At 36.6% G+C, this 19,025-nt stretch overlaps 1 protein-coding gene and 1 long non-coding RNA gene across 5 annotated transcripts in view; one reads left to right on the top strand and one right to left on the bottom strand.

Annotated features, from left to right (window-relative positions):
- Positions 1-8,407, bottom strand: part of LOC136847839 (uncharacterized) — a 30,283-nt gene extending 21,876 nt beyond the window's left edge. Inside the window, exon 1 of the long non-coding RNA XR_010855858.1 lies at positions 8,213-8,407. This is a non-coding gene — a long non-coding RNA (uncharacterized lncRNA). The remainder of the gene's footprint in view (positions 1-8,212) is intronic.
- LOC136847836 (uncharacterized) lies at positions 725-18,816 on the top strand. 4 transcript variants are annotated; one of them, XM_067119793.1, is made up of 6 exons: positions 725-871; positions 1,348-1,831; positions 14,513-15,168; positions 15,327-15,519; positions 16,939-17,117; positions 17,744-18,816. In XM_067119793.1, the coding sequence occupies exons 2-6, from the start codon at positions 1,624-1,626 to the stop codon at positions 17,921-17,923; spliced, it is 1,416 nt and encodes a 471-aa protein (XP_066975894.1). In that variant the 5' UTR covers positions 725-871; positions 1,348-1,623; the 3' UTR covers positions 17,924-18,816. The 4 variants fall into 4 exon arrangements, with proteins under 4 accessions (XP_066975894.1, XP_066975897.1, XP_066975895.1 ...); XM_067119794.1 differs by lacking the exon at positions 725-871 and adding an exon at positions 16,734-16,840 and having other exon boundaries at positions 1,500-1,831; XM_067119795.1 differs by lacking the exons at positions 725-871; positions 1,348-1,831 and adding an exon at positions 8,516-8,654.
- The last annotated feature ends 209 nt before the right edge of the window (positions 18,817-19,025 follow it).

The following is a 19,025-nucleotide window of genomic DNA, read 5'->3' as shown; positions in this document are numbered from 1 at the left end:
CGTCGAATTAACCATGAAAAATAAAATTTCGATTTCGCTTACAGACACTAATCAGTCACCAAGTTAACATAAAGCAGTCTAATTACGCTAAAGAAGAACGAATCAGAGTACTTGGTGCCTATCCAATTCTTATTTTTTCGAATTTATTGTTGAATTAGCCTACACCTGGTATGAAACTACCTTCTCTTATTATACTGGCTGTTTTATTTTGGAACAGTATTCATCAACGTATTTTGTGCTTACGATTTGATTTCGCTAATGCTTCACTGAATATTTTTTCAGTAAACAGAAGAATGCATTACATTAAATTTTAGCTGTGACAAAATAATCATAACGCCTGTGCTCATTATTATATCAATTTCTCTCCCCTCTGGAACTATTTCTGCTGCGACATGCTACAATACCAAGCCCTCCTTGGCAACATACAAAACAAATGATTTCTTAGACGTTTTTCATCTTCTAATCCAAGAAAATAAACAGCTAAATCTATAAACTGCATAAATAAACGAAACATTCAATTCGTTCTTCATTACTCGCCGTTGTAATGACCTCACTAAAAAAAAAAACCTATTTAGCAGCCATAGCGACCAATCGACTCATTCGGCAGGTAGGTATGTTTGCGCAATATAACAGGCGTTTCTACCCAGACATGAAGTGTTACATAGCGTGAAGACTAAAAACCAGGCTCAATGATCCAATCAAACACGTAAATGGTTCTCTTACTAGTCGGGCGTAACATACTGTGGACGTAACGTATCGACCTGAGAACGCGCTCGGTGAACTGAACTTGTCTCTACCAGAACCTCGTTCAATTCAAACTCTCGAGAAAGCAAATATCAGAAGATTAGTCGTCATTAGCCTACTTTTAGAGGTTACGAAAATTCTTTGCGTGGGCTGTAATTATTTTTTCTCCTATTTCTCATGGAGATATACGATAGATTCTTGGAGATTGAATTTTAAAAGTAGAAAGCAAAATTGTTCCATGTTCATCTAATCAAAGTGCAATACATACTGTGTGTATTCATCAGTCTGGGAGAAAACAATTGTATTTATCAGATTCCACGTTTAACTGGAGTCCTAATTACTTACAGGCATTAAGAGTCTGAATATTATTCTGTGAATTCCAGCCTGTACCAAAACATGTCGGTCAAGATTTGTTGATTCACATGGCCTATACATTAAAATCTACATGTTAATAAGTGTGTCCACATACAGTCTTTTCTAAAACTGTTTTAGATACTAGATTTAGAATGTGAGACCTAATTAATAAGGACATTTCCAATTTGAAAACTTTGTGTAATGGTTAACTAAATGCGACATTAACTTACTAAATCAATAATTTTTCAGACTCGGTGACCATTATTCTGACTGAAGAACAAATAGCGAATAACAAAAACTGTTCCTGAAGATCGCCACGTACAGATTGAAGTTGCAGTCCTTGTGAGAGTAGTCATCGAGCAGCGTTATGAAAATCACAAGGGGACAAACGTAACTTGAGTATTTCTACTCATTTAGCTTTTCAAAAGACTCAACCTGTTCTGCTTTACATAATGTAAAGTTGTGGTCGACAAGTCTTGTCGTCTAATCTATAAGAACTAGTTTGGCGTTGCCATTTTGCTATGGATGTTTATGCTAATGGAAAAATCGGGCTCATCCCAGTTTAAAATGAACGAGAAATTGCAGTGCACGAAGCGACTGAACAGAAAATTCTGGGATAATTTTCTTCACAAAAGACAAAGTGAAGAAGCAGTTAAGGTCCAACAACCATTCGAAGGAGATGAAATCGATAACGGATGGACTAGTGCCGAAAAATACGATGCATCGGATTCCGGTAAGGTTTTTTGTCACATTAATTTTCCTGCAACTCTCTAGCGAACCGTGTTTTGAAATGTTAGTAATTTTTATTCTGAAGAGCCTTAGATGCCTTTAAGTTTTATTACACATATTGTTATTGAAGATTTAATTTGGAGGGTCACTTTCTTGACGCAGTCTCAAGGCAGATTGACAAACCTACTTTCCGAAGCGTAAGCATTACCTAATAGACCGAGAATGAGTATTCTTAATAAATGACATGAGAAGTGACGTCAATAGTACACACAACTAAAATATATTTTAAATTTCTGGTATATATATATATATATATACTTTATATTAACATATATAGGCTATATACAATGTAATATATATATATATATATATATATATATATATATATATATATATATATATATATATATATATATATATATATATATATATATATTAATTCTACAAGTCATCCTGGATCTTAATACTCCCGTGCTTATGCAGAAATTACTCCCCAGCGAGATTTATTTTAACGCTTGACGTAGCACTGTGACAATTCTAATTCAAAACTGCTATCAATTTTGGTCTTGGTATGATGACAGTAACTGAAAATGCAATTACTCTTCAATAACCGTAATTATTGTTTTGAATTCGATAAAATGTAATTACAGAACCAAAACTGCTTTCCCTGCTAAAACATGAAAGGAGTGAAGAAAAAAGCTGAATCACTTAAGTCAGCGTCCTCCTAGATCGACACCAAGCAAAAACCTGTCGAGCCCCGGGCCCACGGAAGCCACCATAAATTATTGTAGTAGAGTTTGTTTACTTTAAAATATAAAATAGGGTAACGGACTATGAGGGTTGTCTTCGTCCAATCACCGAATGAACAATTTCGTTAATGGGGATACCCAAAACTTTCACCAAGATTTGGCTTGCTTGTACATGTACATATTCTTTTGTCACCACACTTCAGAAGTGCTGTTCATTTCTAAAGAATGATGACTACTAAGAATTATACAAGACTGAAGGTACGGTACGGTACGCTATATTTATTCATTTTCCGTACATGAAAAACTTCTTACCGTACGTTCTTGGAGAGGGGGAAGGGGTTAAAGCAAAAATGAGTTAACTGCACTAGAAGTAATAGTCACAAATAATTACAAGATATGCTGTTCGGAAAAAATGCATGGTTTGCGTGTACACCTTAACTGGTAGTAATTAAAAAAGTAATAAAGGCCCTGACACACGGACAATTTTTTTTTTTTTGTCCTCTTGTGATGCCGTGCTGCCAATTATGACACCAAATTGTGTTCACGCTGTTACACCTTCGCGTGGTCCAAGTCACTGTTTATTGTTAGATATACACCAAAGACCCAGATTCGAATCCTGGTTGGGGCAGATGCACTTATCAATTATAATTCCCTGGACTTTAAATATATAATATATATATATATATATATATATATATATATATATATATATATATATATATATATATTATATATATATATGGATATATGGATATATATATACACACATTTATATATATATAACACCATACCTTGGGGAATAACTTACAACCTAGGGCGATTTTAACTGATGAGTGCATTCGTCACGGCCAGAATTCAAACCTGGGCTTTTCGGTTAGATATAACAATAAACTGTGACTCTGACCACACATAACAGCACGAACACTATTTGGTGTCACTACTGACAACATGGCATTACAAGATGCTGAAAAAAAATCGTCCGAGAGTCACAAACCATGCATTTTTTCTGACAGCTTATTTTGTAATATATAGATAGATAGATAGATAGATAGATAGATACTGTATATATAATGGTCCTAAGCAGGGCAGCAATAATTCCTCTAACCATGAGAGAATCCTAGTCTACAACATCAATCAGAGAATATTGCCCCTGGATACAATAGTGAGGGTGCCTAAAAATGTGTGGCTAACAGAGAAGACTGGCCAAACGAGAACTTCAGAAGCCTAAAACAGAAGAACTAGCAGATCATGATACCACTCGGCATGGGGGCTACGAAGAGCTAACAGGATTAACAGAGACCTGGAGTGACAAGCACTCAGTTGAACACTTCGAGAATCAGAGGAAAAGTGAAGATATTCAAGCGTTTCGGGCTGGTGGAAGGAGTTTTCGAAGAGAGCCCAGGGTCTGAAACAGACAAGAACACTGGGAGCTTCATGTATAACTATGTACCGAACACACTGATCACTGGAATTCCCCAAATGCTCAAAGAGCCTTTTTCCCCACACAAGAAATTCTGTACTAATTTGTTTCAAGTAACTGCTAACAGTTGAGCTGGTCTGCCAAGACATTCCTAGAAAAACATAGACATTTCAGAGTAACCATCACACGGTCAATGAATGTTGCAAAATCCCAAAGATGATGTTCAGATTAAACGTCATTCTCTGTCCACACATTTAAAGAGACTCCTAGGAGAGGGCCTCACCCCTGATGTGTCTGAGAACAAAGGTATCTCTGGAAGCAAGAAATTTAAACAACTCCCATCAGGAGCTTCCATCACCTAGCCGCCAAGCAAGGTCCTCCCTCTCTCTTGGCTCGAGGGCACTAAGTAAGAGGAAGGGCTACTCACAATAAACCAATGCCTCTGCAGTTGCTATTGACGTGAGCATTGGAGGAGGTGCCTCGAAGCACGAGCTTCTCTAAAAAAGGATGACAGAAGACTGTATGAATTGCCAAAGCCAGGATGGTTGTTCCTGTTGCGACAAGAATTGCACTATCACCTACATGAGTTTGCTGAAGCAAGAGCATAACCAAAAGCTCTCGCAGCTGCCACATCTATCAGCATGCCCTGTAGATGCCTGCTGCTTAGGTAGAAGATCCAATTTCTTCATTTACCATGAGTCCAAGGTCGAGACAAATGGAGAGCAAGAGGTTTCCATGTATATGATAAAAAAGATCGAGTTACAACTTGGTCAATCAAAGTGGGGCAAGATGATTTAACTGAGTTCGAAGAAAAAGGGCTTGGTTATGACATGCAAGTAGGGAGTTCACCACACTTGCCCATCTACCTACCTAACCTACCTACAGGTTCAAGCTTGCACCGCAGAATATTCCTAAATAAAAGGCAAAGGTTTGTTTTCCTGTAAGAACAAATATATACCATACATATTTAGACGTGGTTCAATAATATTTGCATGCAGCAGGGGAAACTTAAAACTTTTTTTGTGACATTGTCCGGGTTTTCTGCATCCAATGAAGGTGATATTTCAAGTGTAAATCTTCAAGTAGGCTAGAAATATTAAACATTCCCCGTTTCCCTATGAAATGTTTAACATTTTTACGATCACAGTCGTACTTTGTATCAACTTCAAAACCTCTGATGCTTTGTAGGATGTCTTCATTTCTAGAAATCTGGATGCTGGATCTTTAAATCCTGGCTTTGCTACTTAAAAACATTAAAGAATATTCCACTGACATTCAACACACTCATATATCCACTTTGCTACTACAGTCATAAAGTCCAGAAATGACTGTAAACCGGGCAGAGTCCAAGAACATGGGGGAACTTCTGACTTGTCAAGTTTTAATTGGCCAAAAAGCTATGTAATTATCGCATCATAATACATACAAAGGGAATCTAACAACAGGTAGTGTGAGGTTCATGCACTACAAGCACCTATGACTTCCTAAGCAACATCCATGATGTTACAAAACACATTGGAATTGACAACAGGACTTACAAACTAACATTTATTGGTAAATATGTAACCCACTGTTAACTAGCCATTCGTATTCACAAAATGGTGTTACTGTATTACTTTCCTAACCGCATCCATCCAGTTACAGAGCACCTTGCAATCAACAGCATGAAGATATAATCTTATACTTTTATTGGTAAATATATCTAGCCATTCAAATTATACGGGAAAAAAATGGGTAAATTTACAGTTTCGGTCAAATTCACATTTCCGATATAAAATTACATTTTCCCTAGCTTAAATAGTGTACTTTCAACGAATCTGACCTTTATTTCTTCCCGCAAATGATTAGATTTTGAGATACATGGCGGCTATAAGTACCGCTCTCAGTTGGTGGTGGTAAACGCGTCATGACTTTATGCACATTTTAAATGATTGTTGCAAAGCTCGTATGTTCTGGCAAGTTGTATATTGAGCTTCGCCAACTTTGCCACAGGGTTACAGGGAACGAAATTTTGCCTAACGCGTCCAGTTACAGTTTCGGTGAAATTCACGGCCAAACTGCACGTTACCTTTTCGTTAACCACTTCACTTACCTTAAATAGATGGTAGTAACAAAATGTTCACGAAAATAGGTATTCACAACCTCGTGGAGTTCCATTGTAATGTCCATGGAAACGACCAATAGCCTCAAAGTAAGACAGAGAACCCCCACTGCAGACGCACGACGGAATCCATGGCACAACTCAGCGCACTTTTGAAAGCCGCTTATTCCAAAAATCGCAAAGTTAATTGGATATTCTTGAAACAAAAGCAACCAATCAGGTTTCAGCATTTGTACCGTACTTATAATTCATAACGAAAAAACAAAAGACGATTAGGCATTTTTACCCACAATACATTGACAAAACAAATACGCATCAGCAGAAAAACTGACATGGCAGCATAAACGCATCCTTTGCGATAACAAGGCACAATTATTCATCGGCAAATATCTCCGTAACTCTTAATTTGCGGAAGATGCGAGTAAGTATTTTCATATGAATCATGACAAAAATATATGATAGCAAGTAAAAAAATATTAGATATCCGAATTTGACCGAAACTGTAATAATACCAAAAAATGTCAAAATTAGCACCACTCAGTAACTGGTATTACTGAATTTGGTGCTCACCAGAAATTAATCTATGCTGTACAGTAATATATTTACCAAGCATAGCATACAAGGCCCAATAGTCATAGATAAGCATAAGCAAGTCTATTTGCAATAGTTATTTCCAATTGAACATATCTGTTAAGCCAAAATATACTGACAAAGCTAATACACTGACACTGCAATAACCCTATTAGCTGAGTCTAAAGGGGTTATAGTTATGCCTAGGCCACAGGACATGATAACTCCTATTTCAATTATTGTTGGGTTACCCTATAAAAAAAAAAAAGTCAATAATGCTGAACTTGGTTTGGGCAGTGTAATGACAAACTATTAAAAACCAATGAGTAGGATACAGTAACGTAAAATATCCTACCCTGAGCCAGAGGTAAAATTTTGTTTGTTTACATACTGAAATAGGGGTAGTAGATCCAAACTGCAAGACTGAGTTCTAAAATACATTTTCACCCAAATATTTCTATTATAGCAACTAAATGTACTACTGCTGGTATTTACTCCCTATGGTCAGAGAAGCAGAGGGCCAGATCCAAACCCGATAACACTTTATGGAAGAAATGCAACCTTTTTATACATGCAGAAAATTTATAATTGGGAGTTTTCACTGGAATAAGATAAACTGGCAGAAAGTATGGGCATAGCATAATACTGCAGATGGTATAGGTCACTGATATATAAAGATTTACAATGATGAATTATGTTCTTTGAAACAATAATAAAGAACATAATCAATATGATAAACATACTTAATACGTTAAAAACAAGGTCTAAAATATAGTCTTATTTCAACCACAGAATTTGATACAGTATTCATCTTACCACAAGCAAGAGCTGCACCTTTTTTAATCTAGGTAAATTATACATGGACAGTTTTATCCATATTTACCCACAAGTATAAAACAAGGACATACTACTGGTATATGCATAAGTATAATTTTTGGTAGTTACACTTGATAAAACCAGACTGGATCAAGTCAATGAAATTTGAACCTAACCTCTGCAATACCCTGTTACAATAGGCCTAACCTCAATAATCACATTAGACTAATTGTTATCAACAGCCTATTTGTTCAAGTTATTGCTAAATTGTCCTTCGTTTGGTGCTACTGCTACGCTTGTTTATACAGAAATTCATGGTTATCCATTTTCATGTAGGTTAGGCCCAGGCTGGTCTAAGAAGTCAAGAGCACTTTAGTTTTTTCTCTTAAGCTATCTCATACTTTGTTCTACAATTGCGACATTATAAAGTTTTACAATAAAGGCTAATTCATACTCTAAGGCAGACATTTTAATTTGCCTTGAACTGGGCAAATATCTTCTTTAGGTTATTACTCAAACTCCAATGCAGTTTGAAAAAGTATACCTAAGTGATTTATAGTAGGTAACATTTAAAAATTGTTATTCTTAATATGGTGCAAAAATGCATGCCAAAGCTAGTCTCACACAGGCTATTAGCCTACTCTGTTTAAATAAAATACTCCCTTAGGCCTATTACTCAAGCCAATTAAGGGGTGTTAGCCTAACTGTATATGTAAAGTTTTCTCTTACCTCTAAACCAGATCCAGCACGCACGGGTTTATGGGGCTTGCTCTTGAGAGGAAGAGCCCGTGCTGGCATATAGCCAGCTCAATCTGGTAAGATCCACACACAAAAATAAAACACAACCATAAAACCTAGTCGTATCAAACCCGAAAAGCAAAGTCTGTTCACACGGTCCTTTACGACTGCGTGACGTCACACGAGCAGGCAAACTCGACTGTACGGCGGTCTCAGTTTAAGTTTCCCTTAAGGTCTTGATTGACAGTAGCGCCTGTGCGTGGAGATTCTTAAATTTTGTACCTTAGAAACCAAAAAAACAAATATTTTTAGTAAGAAAATTCAAGTTTAGTGGCGATGCCGTCCAACTGCTGTTCGAACAAGCGAAGTTCCAATCATCAAAGTAAGGGCGAAGGACGACCTGAGGTCCATTGCTATCGAAATGATTACACGGGTGAGTACGAAATTTGGATTCAGTAGCAAATATCACTGCATCTAAGGCTATCAATTTTTTGCATTTTATTTGATGTTTCATTTCCATCCTGATTCCTAGGTGAGATAATACACAGATAATTTTGTTTTATATTTAGATTACGTAGCATCTTTCCAGAAACTTAGTAAAGTATCGCTTTTCATGAAAAAAAAAAATGTTGAAAATCCGTAAACAAAGCTAGTCATTCGCTGCTGCAAAGGGGTTTATGAAACCTTCACAATCTCCAGTTGCTTTTTATGTTGTGTATAAATAACTTTCTAGCAAACCCAATCACTGAGCAAACGACGAAGGTCTACTAGTCTTTGAACTTAGCCGTTTAGGGATTGTACATATCCAACACCGGTAGACTGTATAGTTTGTAAAGAGTTCAGTATTTTTGCTAGACTATAGCACCTAAAACTTAGTAATGAGCATTCCAAAAATGATTAGATTCATAATTCAAATTCAAGGTATAATTGCGAAATATGTCTTCCGTGGTCTCGCCAGCTAAGTCCCTTGGTATTTCTGTATGACCAACAAATTACACCACTTCTTATAACTCCGAGGTTGGTCATGAGATGATTTATTGGAATGTACAGAAGGTACTGATAAAAGGAATAAAAGCAAAAACACATGGCATTCTCCTGAACAAGCAACTTGGTTCAAGTGAACTTTTATATACTTCATTTTTATATATGTAAATGTAAGGTCATTTATCAGAATGAATTATGTTAAGTGGGATATAAAAGAGCACAAGCATAACAGAATCAGAAATTGAAAGGCTGTAAAAAAGTTTTAGACGGAAATAATCGTAATATTCTTGGAACGAGAGAAACGACAACGGGAGTTACTTAACTTAGAAGAAATACGAGAATCGTGGATAGTGGAGCGAAGTAGCAGTGTATAAAATTTGTTGTCGGGAAAGAATAACTGAAAAAGCATTTAGTGACACGCAACGAAATGAATCATGGAAGGTAAACATAAGAGAGACAAGGAATAAAAATGTCAAAAACAAACTAACGTTTAATAATATGGAAAAAGTTTTGTGCACAAATATCCTGATGTTCGTAAAGCATCTGATACGTTTATTTTAAATAAAAAGAATGAAGCAAAATAGATTCGAGGAAGATCATGGGTTTAGTTAGATGCAAATAAACAGAAAGAAGAATAGATAACTAAGATGAAGCTTAAGCGGTTTCAAGAAATGGAAAAGAAAGGATTAAAGAATAAGGAATATATGATCAGTGATATGGTTAATATCGTGAAAAAATTACTTTTCAGTAAAAAATGTCAAAGCATGGTATGTTATTGTTTGTGCAAATATTGGAAGGACACCTCTGTTTTTGGCAATCTGCCAAGAATTCGGGAAAGGCAAAAATGTAATACTTAAATGACAGCGATCTTACAAAGTAGACGAAAGTAAAGCAGGGAAAAATTATTTTTAGGAGGATAGGATAGGTAACATTAAGAAGGAATTTAATTGATCACACTAGTTAATTTCCATTTTTCCCCCTCCCGTCTATCACAATTTGTAATGTCACTACCACCTGTATATTAGGGCGGGGGAAATACTGATATTTCCAGTATCGATCAAAAGGTTGCCATACTTGTAATGATCCTGGCCGCCGGTTTTAGTTACTTGGACCCCGGTACGGCAGGGATTGCGGTGGGGTAGGGGATTGTTAGATGACTAGGAAGTGACAAGGTTGGAAGGGGACACATTAAAACATACAACAGTAAACTAATATCATTCCACCGTACATTCTAAATGCCTTCCACATAGCATCTCTTGAAACTCTAAGCTTTTATATGTTCAGGTATGTCACATAAAGCTTTTTCCTTTTACTCTGAAACTTCTCTCACGACTGTTTCACAACGAACATCCTCTCTCGGTTTTTAAATCCACGCTGCTCTCATCCTACAAGTTCTCATATTATGTCTTGCTGTCCTTACCTAAATCCTACCATACAGCTTCCCCATTACAGTAAGTATTTTATACCCCTACAATTCCCACTGGCAGTTCTTTTACTTTTCCTTTATGAAAAGGAAAAATTAATTCCCTAATGTTTCTTTGGATCATTTCCTTCATAAATAAAACTCTTGCTTGTATTTACTCATATTTGAGATGTAAGAAAATAGCAGTGAAGAAATTGCCATTTTTTAAACATTTTGATTTTAAAATTTCACAGAACCGACAGTACATTATACATATACATATATGTATGTATATATATATATATATATATATATATATATATATATATATATATATATATATATATTTATATATAAAGGTTAAACCCTTTCATTTCAGTAACAATTAGTGGATGTAACTTAGAGCGTTGCGTGACGGGAAGAACGTTGTCGTAGCATATAAATGCTTGATTAGAATGAAAATGGAGATTTAAGTGACTTGCACCAATCCGGTGGCGGTTTGTAAGTGTATGCGTTCGTGTGCACGACCATTTCATATACTTGAGTCACTCGTATTTGATCATTCATGTGAGGACTAAGTGGTGTTGTGACCGAGGGCCCCTTTTTGTTCGTATTGATCGAGAGTGGTTGGTCTAGTGTTCCAACCAAACGTCAGTGATCAGTTATAGTTAACGTTCCACCATCACCATATACCACCGCATGCGGTATTCAGTTTTTCCTCGCGTCTGCAACGAGGTGAGGAGCCTACTACCTACAACACATTTCCTTGTTGAGTTGCGCTTTTGTTTACTCTCCAAGTCCAATCCATTTCAATCCTGCGCTACAGCCTCGTGTGTACGTCATCCGGAAAATAAGTGGTCTCGTTCGGTTGTTATGCAAGTAATAAGTCATGTCCCTTTTTAATTCTTGTGGAGTGGTTCCATCACGAAGTCGTTGAATAATAAAAGAGAGTTTTGTAAGAGTTGCTCCGCCGAAGCTCGTTTCCAACAACAAACCATTCGTGTTACCGTTTCGACACGTAAAGGGGTTCACGACAATCCTTTTCACGAAACGAGTCTTGGAGAAATAATGAAGAAATTGTTCGTTAGTTCATTGCTTCGTTTAGGAAAAAAACACTGAAGAAATGCCATGTAGCTAATCAAGTGTTGATATCAATCGGGATTATTTTCATTGAACCTACAGTTATATTTGTGTAAATAGCTATACGTAACACATATATATACTGTATGTATGTGTGTGTATATATATATATATATATATATATATATATATATATATATATATATATATATATATATATATATAATTTTTTTTGTAACGTGTACATGCATGCCTTTTTTATTTTCACAAATACTAAACCATAAATATCGGTTAATATCGAATTCACTCTACGTAGGGAATAAACCTACATAAGCGGAATTGTAACTTGATAGGTTCGAATCCTGACCAGGCCAGATTTTATAATTCCCTTAGTGTTTATATTATTCCCTTTGGGTGTTATATCCCCAAAGTTTAGAGAATCCGATATTAAACGATATTTGTGGTTGTGTGTATGTGTGTGTAATCAAAGTCATGCGTCTTGACATAAGTGTATATTGTTTTAAGTCACATATACAAATCCTTGCACACCTGTATATGTATATATATATATATATATATATATATATATATATATATATATATATATATATATATATATATATATGTGTGTGTGTGTGTGTGTGTGTGTGTGTGTGTGCCACCCGCCCCCGATTTAAAAGGAATTATAGCTATTATGTCAAGACAGCAGGCTTTGATTCACGAACCTTCTTCGTGGTAACCAGGTAACAAGTGTTTGCTAGCACAAACACTAGTTCTTTCCACCAATGCCTTATTCAACTTTCAAAGTGTCATTCGCCTCACGAAACCTCGTAAGGGTGAAGTTTATTTTTTTACAGTTTGATAATTGTTTGATTAATTGACTCACTTATTTATTTCGTTCTTGTATTTGTGAAACATGCATTCTATCACTAGAAATGTGGATGCTGATATATATATATATATATATATATATATATATATATATATATATATATATATATATGTGTGTGTGTGTGTGTGTGTGTGTGTGTGTGTGTGTGTGTGTGTGTGTGTGTAGAGCGCTAGAGAAACGTCAAAAAAACAAGCAAGTTTTCAAAGTAATTAGCTTTCATTCAGTCCAGCGTTAAATTTTCTCTCCGATTCTTTGATATTTTTTTATACCAGTTATTTATTTCTGTAAGTTCATTGAATCCCCCTCCAACATTTTTAAACTATGTTCATTTTATAAGTTTTTCGTTATATCTAATTTGTATTGATAAACTTTTGTGGCATCTGCTGACTGAATATGAACACATTCTTTTCTCAACTACCAAAAGGGATTTTTCCATTTTTCGTTTATTACACCTCCACTAAAGGCGCACAGTCATCGTACGGCCCCCACCCCCGAAAACTAGCTTAGCGTTGTCGTGATCAACAGACGTTCCGTAATCGCCGGGTCACATGTGCTTTCCCAGGCTTTAAAAACAATCGTCGATAACAACGGAGCCGTGGTCTTAATTTGCAGGCGTTCTACTTTTATTTGGATGGGTGAAAACGCCCTAAGTACACGTTGCACCGTTTTTTTATTATTGTAATAGTTATACTACCTTGATGAATGTGCTATGTGGCTTTTGGCCGATTTATCGTTGCAGTATTTTTTTCAGGTTTGTGTTGTAAATATCTTCGTTCTATTTTTGTTCTTAATTCTTTTGGTAAACGTACTGTAACTGTTTGTTTTATATGGCTGCCCCACGTGTTTTAGAGCAGTGTGTTATCTTGTTAATGGATACCATACCTTTTTCTTTGATAGCATATCTCACTACACTGATTATTATTTCTTAATTAGCTTCCGGATGCTTCTGTCTTTCTCGTGTCATTGTTGGATGTTAATACGGCCAGATTGAAATAAGCATGAGTCTCTGTGGACGGTTGCACACTTACGTTGACGACAAATTCAGAACTTGACGTTAACATAATTCACACTTCACTTTTGCTGGAAGAAGGACGAGGACAAATTTTATTCTTCAAATACAGAATCAAATGACTGGTTTCAGGAAAGACAGATTGGATGGTTATGAATATTCTGGAGGGAATCCTTTGCCTTTGCATGTCATTATAGTCGAAAGTCAACAATGGCAAATGCCCAGGCAGAAAATTAGCTTGATGTCTTGAGAATCAGAAATAAGTTTTCACTAATCCGATCAAATTACCTGTGAAGTGGCAACAACTGTTGATTCATTAACCTTTTCCCATCAAAAGTCTGAGATACTGGAAGAGTCTGTAGGTTTTACGTGATTGCAAATTATAATAACATTTACCCAGGAGGAAACTTTATCGCCAGCTAATCTCCTGTGTAACGTTATGGGCAATGTGAGTGCAAACTTCAGTTAAAAGAATCATTAATTTTTTTCGGAAACATCATTCGATTGTTGTAATTATAGGATGTATGTGTACATATTTTGACAGTGACGGTGGGGATCATAACCAGTCACAAGTTTGAAATGCATCATTTATATTACCTTAATATTCATGACATTTTGTCGTATGTATGTTTTTATGTATGCGTATATTGTTAGGTGACTAGATGGGTTTCTTCGTGTTCCTCTCTTTCCCTGTTACTGATTGACTGGGTTCTATTATCATCATTATATAAACACGGATTTATCTTGAGCGTTGCGTCGTTAACGCAGACATCCATCAGACTATCGAATGAATTTTGACATACATTGAAATCATAGTAATATCTAACTTTACTGCAGTTCTATAAACTTACTCATTTTATTGCCACGACTCTATGACAATCTTTTCAAAGACAGTCTCATGTATTTTCTTTCTTTATTTAATAGGACTAAGTGACAGTGGAAGCAGTCCGGAACCCTCCACATCGAATATAGGCAGAGGGTCTACCCTGGTGTCAGGGTCTAGCACTGACATTGCATCAAATGCCGTGGGTCTTCTTCCAGACAGGCCACACGATTTGGAAGCTGTTCTTCCATCACTAACTCAGACTGCCTCGAGTGACCTTTGTTCGTCTCTGAACGAGGAAGATGCGCCAGGACCCTTCAAGAGACTGGTTTCCTGTCTAGCAGTTACACGTCCTGATTACTCATTTCATCAGTTATTTGAATCACTTGATGCCGTAAGGCAGCATCCATCTGTACTGACTTATCATACGATCCAACGCTTCTGCCAGCCTTCTAGCAAACGGTCTGTGAGTTCTACGTCACTGCACAATACCCTATCACAAGAGGAACCGATTGACTATTCTGCCAAAGAGAAGACACCTTTCAGCTTTCGGACGGAGGAAGAGTTGCGGGCTCCAAGCGTGGGTCCTTCAAGATCCTCTGAAAGCCAAGAATTACCAGTGCAAGCAAGTTTGAACTCGAGGTTTGACATAGGCGCAGAGAGAGACTCTGAGCGCAGTTCTATTGCTGCAGAAACGTTGAATAGTTTGCAAGAAGAGGAATGCCTTCAGTCTTACAAAAATAACCACAACCTCATGGTAAGCTGGGCATGATAAGGTAGACCCAGGTAATAATAATTTGAATAATTTTTGAGAGAAGAAAAATTTTTCGTAAAATATTCTAGTAATGACTCGAAAAAGAATGATTTAGTTAGATTTTAAGAATAAATCCCATTTAAAATTTCTTTTTTTCACAGAGCGTTATCGAAGAACCCGGCATAGGGCTCACAGAAGACCAAGAGATAGCTCTATTCACGCACATTTTGAAACACTCCAAGCAAGAAGTGACGACAGAAGATAGCCAAGTCGTAATGGATATCGTTCAGAAGAGCTTTTCCAAGAAGAGTATTCCTGTTCAAGAAATGTCTAATATGCCTATCGTAGGGAAGGGTAAGTGACACTCCATTTGACCATTATTTTGTGTTGCTTGTGAATATTACTACAATAGATGGTATTTGATTGCTTTCAATTACATATCATGCAGTTCTGAATGTTAGTAAACTTTGGCTTACTATGTATAATATATCGAGGGAAAACGACAGGACCATGACTTCAACTTCAAATTTAACTCTGAGCCAAATGGAAATACAGCGTAAACCCTTCATACACATTTTATTCATCTGTGAAAACACATACACGCTCCCACAAAATATCATTACTTTAAAAACCTCGACCCCGTCTTATGCATTAACTATAAAGAAAAATAGACAGATTTTTTGTGACTGAAGGATTCCATTTGCAGAGATCTTTTAATTCCTGCAGTCTTCCGCCAGTTTTGTTGTGTTTGTTTTCATGGTGATAACCTCACCCAAGAGAGATGGCCTATTATACTCGACGCGTTTCTTCTCCGTTGTGGGTAGACTTGGACTAAGACCATAAGACTTATACAAGTAACTATACTGAACTTGCCATGACGTCAATACAAGTTCTCGTTCTTGTTTGTTTAACGCATAAGCAAATGGGACGGGTAAGGCCAATGTCCTCATCTAGCCCAGATTTGAAGGAAGTAGAAAAAGAGGGAGGAAGAAAAAATGGAATATTTTTGCTGTTATGGAAATGGAAGAAGGAAAAGAAACCGAAAACTTGGTCGTGAAGGCAAAGAAACAGTAGCTCCGAATGGAACACTCAGAGGATTACAGACGGCACAGAGGTAGTGGGAAGTGATGGCTACCAGAGGGAAGGTGCTCATTTGGTCCCAGGAAACAGGGCCCAACATAATAATGTGCCTATTGTAAACAGAATGAACCATCAAGTCCATCTTTTGGTATAAAGAGAATCTGAGAAGAATCAGGGGCTCATTGATACGGCAAATCAAGTTTGAATCAATGTTGTGGAAATTGTTAATATGCAAAATAGATTACATAGTAGAGAACCCTGCTCGACAAACACCTCAAGGAACCATTCCGAGGTATAATTTAATCAAAATGCCTTGTTGGTTGAGAACGCATAAGAGAGAAATAATGTTTGATTTGCGGACCTGGTTGATAATAGTGGCAAAAAGCCAGAATTTTTTCCCGTTGGGAATGAAGTCAGTATATTAATTTTCGCCCATAGTATGAGAAGATTTCTTTTTTAAAAACAAATAATTTTATTGATTGTTACAGGGTTAAAAGACGCAGAAAAAAAGGGGCCGAGTGTGTGTCAGAGGATAGGGCTAATCCACATGAACCCACAGTTTTGGGTGCCAAGGCAGCAGTCCCTCCTTGCACGTGTCAGTATAATATACTCTACCATCCACCCTTGAATACTTTAAAACAAATTTTTCTTATTTGTAAGGCTCAGATAACCTAGATATTCATTTTCCCCCAGGAGAATCAGCCTCAGATTTGTTCGCTAGGGCACTTGTGTCCACTGGTTCGCGTCGACCCAGAGGTGAAAAAAGGCCCATTCCAGAATCTCAGAAGGACGACAAGTACTTTGAGAGAAGAAGACGTAACAACTTGGCAGCCAAAAAATCCAGAGATAATAGAAAGAAACGGGAGGACATGGTGAATACCTGATGTTCCTTTGGCACTTAGCACCTTTGCATGCTTTTGACATCAAGAGAATGACAAATGCATTATAATTTGTTATAACTAGGTTATTGTCTTAAAGAGTCTTGAGTTCAATAGACTTACCACATAGCTACTCAAGTGATGCGATTTTTGCAGAGGTCCATATATTTTAGTTTTGTATTTCCTCCCTCTCTCTCTCTCTCTCTCTCTCTCTCTCTCTCTCTCTCTCTCTCTCTCTCTCTCTCTCTCTCTCTCTCTGTCAGAGATCTTATAATGATTTGCTTTTGTCTTTCCTTACAGTAACTGAGTGATGTAGTTTTTCCTTTTATCACAATAAACGGTAAATTAATTATTAGGCAGCCCATCTTTGTCTTTGAAGGAATATTAAATCTTAAACGAAAATTAATGATACATATACCATAAACTTCTTTATATTTTCCCCAAGTAATTTTTCGTTCTCGTACAATATTGCTTATTATAACAATGAATTATGGCTCTGTTCATTCAGTCCACTACAATATCAGGATTCCTTTTCCTCCATTGTTTTTAGCAGCAAAGATTATTCAGTTAAACGAATAAGGAAAAAGAGATGTTCTTAAAGGTGTTTTCTTCTTCTTCAGATTGCTGAAAGGGCGGGATTCTTAGAGCGCGAAAACGCCATCTTGCGTGCCCAAGTAGCCACCATGAGAGAAGAGGCTGCCAACCTGCGTACAGTGCTTTTCCAAAGGAAACCGGAGATCATTCACTTAAAGCAGAGATCGTCCATTTACTTAGATGGTGATGCCATAGTTCCTGAATGAAAAGTATGACGATCAGTGATGACTTGAATTTCAGAATGGGGTGAATTTCTGGCGACTTTTTCCCTAAGCTACGGTTGATTTACTTTTCCGTTTAAAACTCTGAATTGTCTGAGAAAATGATAATATCGAGAGACTGAATACTTTTACAGCAGCCGTGAGCATTTTTACGAGTCTACATTTATGCTTATATAAAAAGTGTAACATCTTTGGAAAGTCTTGCTAAAATCTAGATAGCAATTATTTATAAACGAGCAGTTATTTCTGCGATCACTCTGAATTACTAACACTTCTTACTAGTCTTCACTTGACCTGTTGGTTAGAAAGGAAGTCAACGAAGCGAAGTTGCAGAAAAAAGCACACGAAGAACTCTGCACCGATTTTGTTGCCTGTACCAGGACTGAAGTGATTCAAAGCTTTCGTTTGGAAGGAGATAAGACTGCAACGTCTGAAACACCCATACTTTAAGAGTTTGCTAAGGATTAGTTCTCTTCACGTTTTGTGCCTTTATAAAAGTGGAACTTGATTATTAAAATAGGAAAAATCCCAGTGGGAGCAAAATCCTAAGACTTTTGTGCTTATTTCATGGACTCAGCCTATATCACGAAGCATAACAGAAGCTTATCTGTCACAAACAATTCTCTATCATACGAGAGAGCTGATATTGACAATGGAAGATACAAGAAACTGGATAACCTACTGACAATAAAAAAATGTAGTGAAATGTCATTTTTCATTCTTTAATAGCTTATACTTTGTATTCATTAGTTGCTGTATGTGTAACCATACTATTTGTATTTTTAGGAGTGTGTTTGAGAAAAGACAACAATCTCAGAAAATTTTAAAGAAAATATAAGAACCAGAACGCTATGAAATATATTACTATGGCCTTTAAATTTGCTTTTCCTGGTATTTTCTCCTTACGTAAGAATGGAACCTATTAGGTAGCGGCAGGGTGTGTGGGCCTGCTACTATTAGCTATGGCTGTAATCTATCTATTATGATCTGTATCATAATTATTGCCTCTTTTGTTTCTTGAATGGACACTGTTCAAAGGGAAGCCCACAGAACGTCAGTTTCAAAGGGTAGCTACATTTTTTCCATC

Source organism: Macrobrachium rosenbergii, chromosome 17, assembly GCF_040412425.1.
Source record: "Macrobrachium rosenbergii isolate ZJJX-2024 chromosome 17, ASM4041242v1, whole genome shotgun sequence".
Lineage (NCBI taxonomy): Eukaryota > Metazoa > Arthropoda > Malacostraca > Decapoda > Palaemonidae > Macrobrachium > Macrobrachium rosenbergii.
This window is presented reverse-complemented; position numbering and strand designations above follow the sequence as displayed.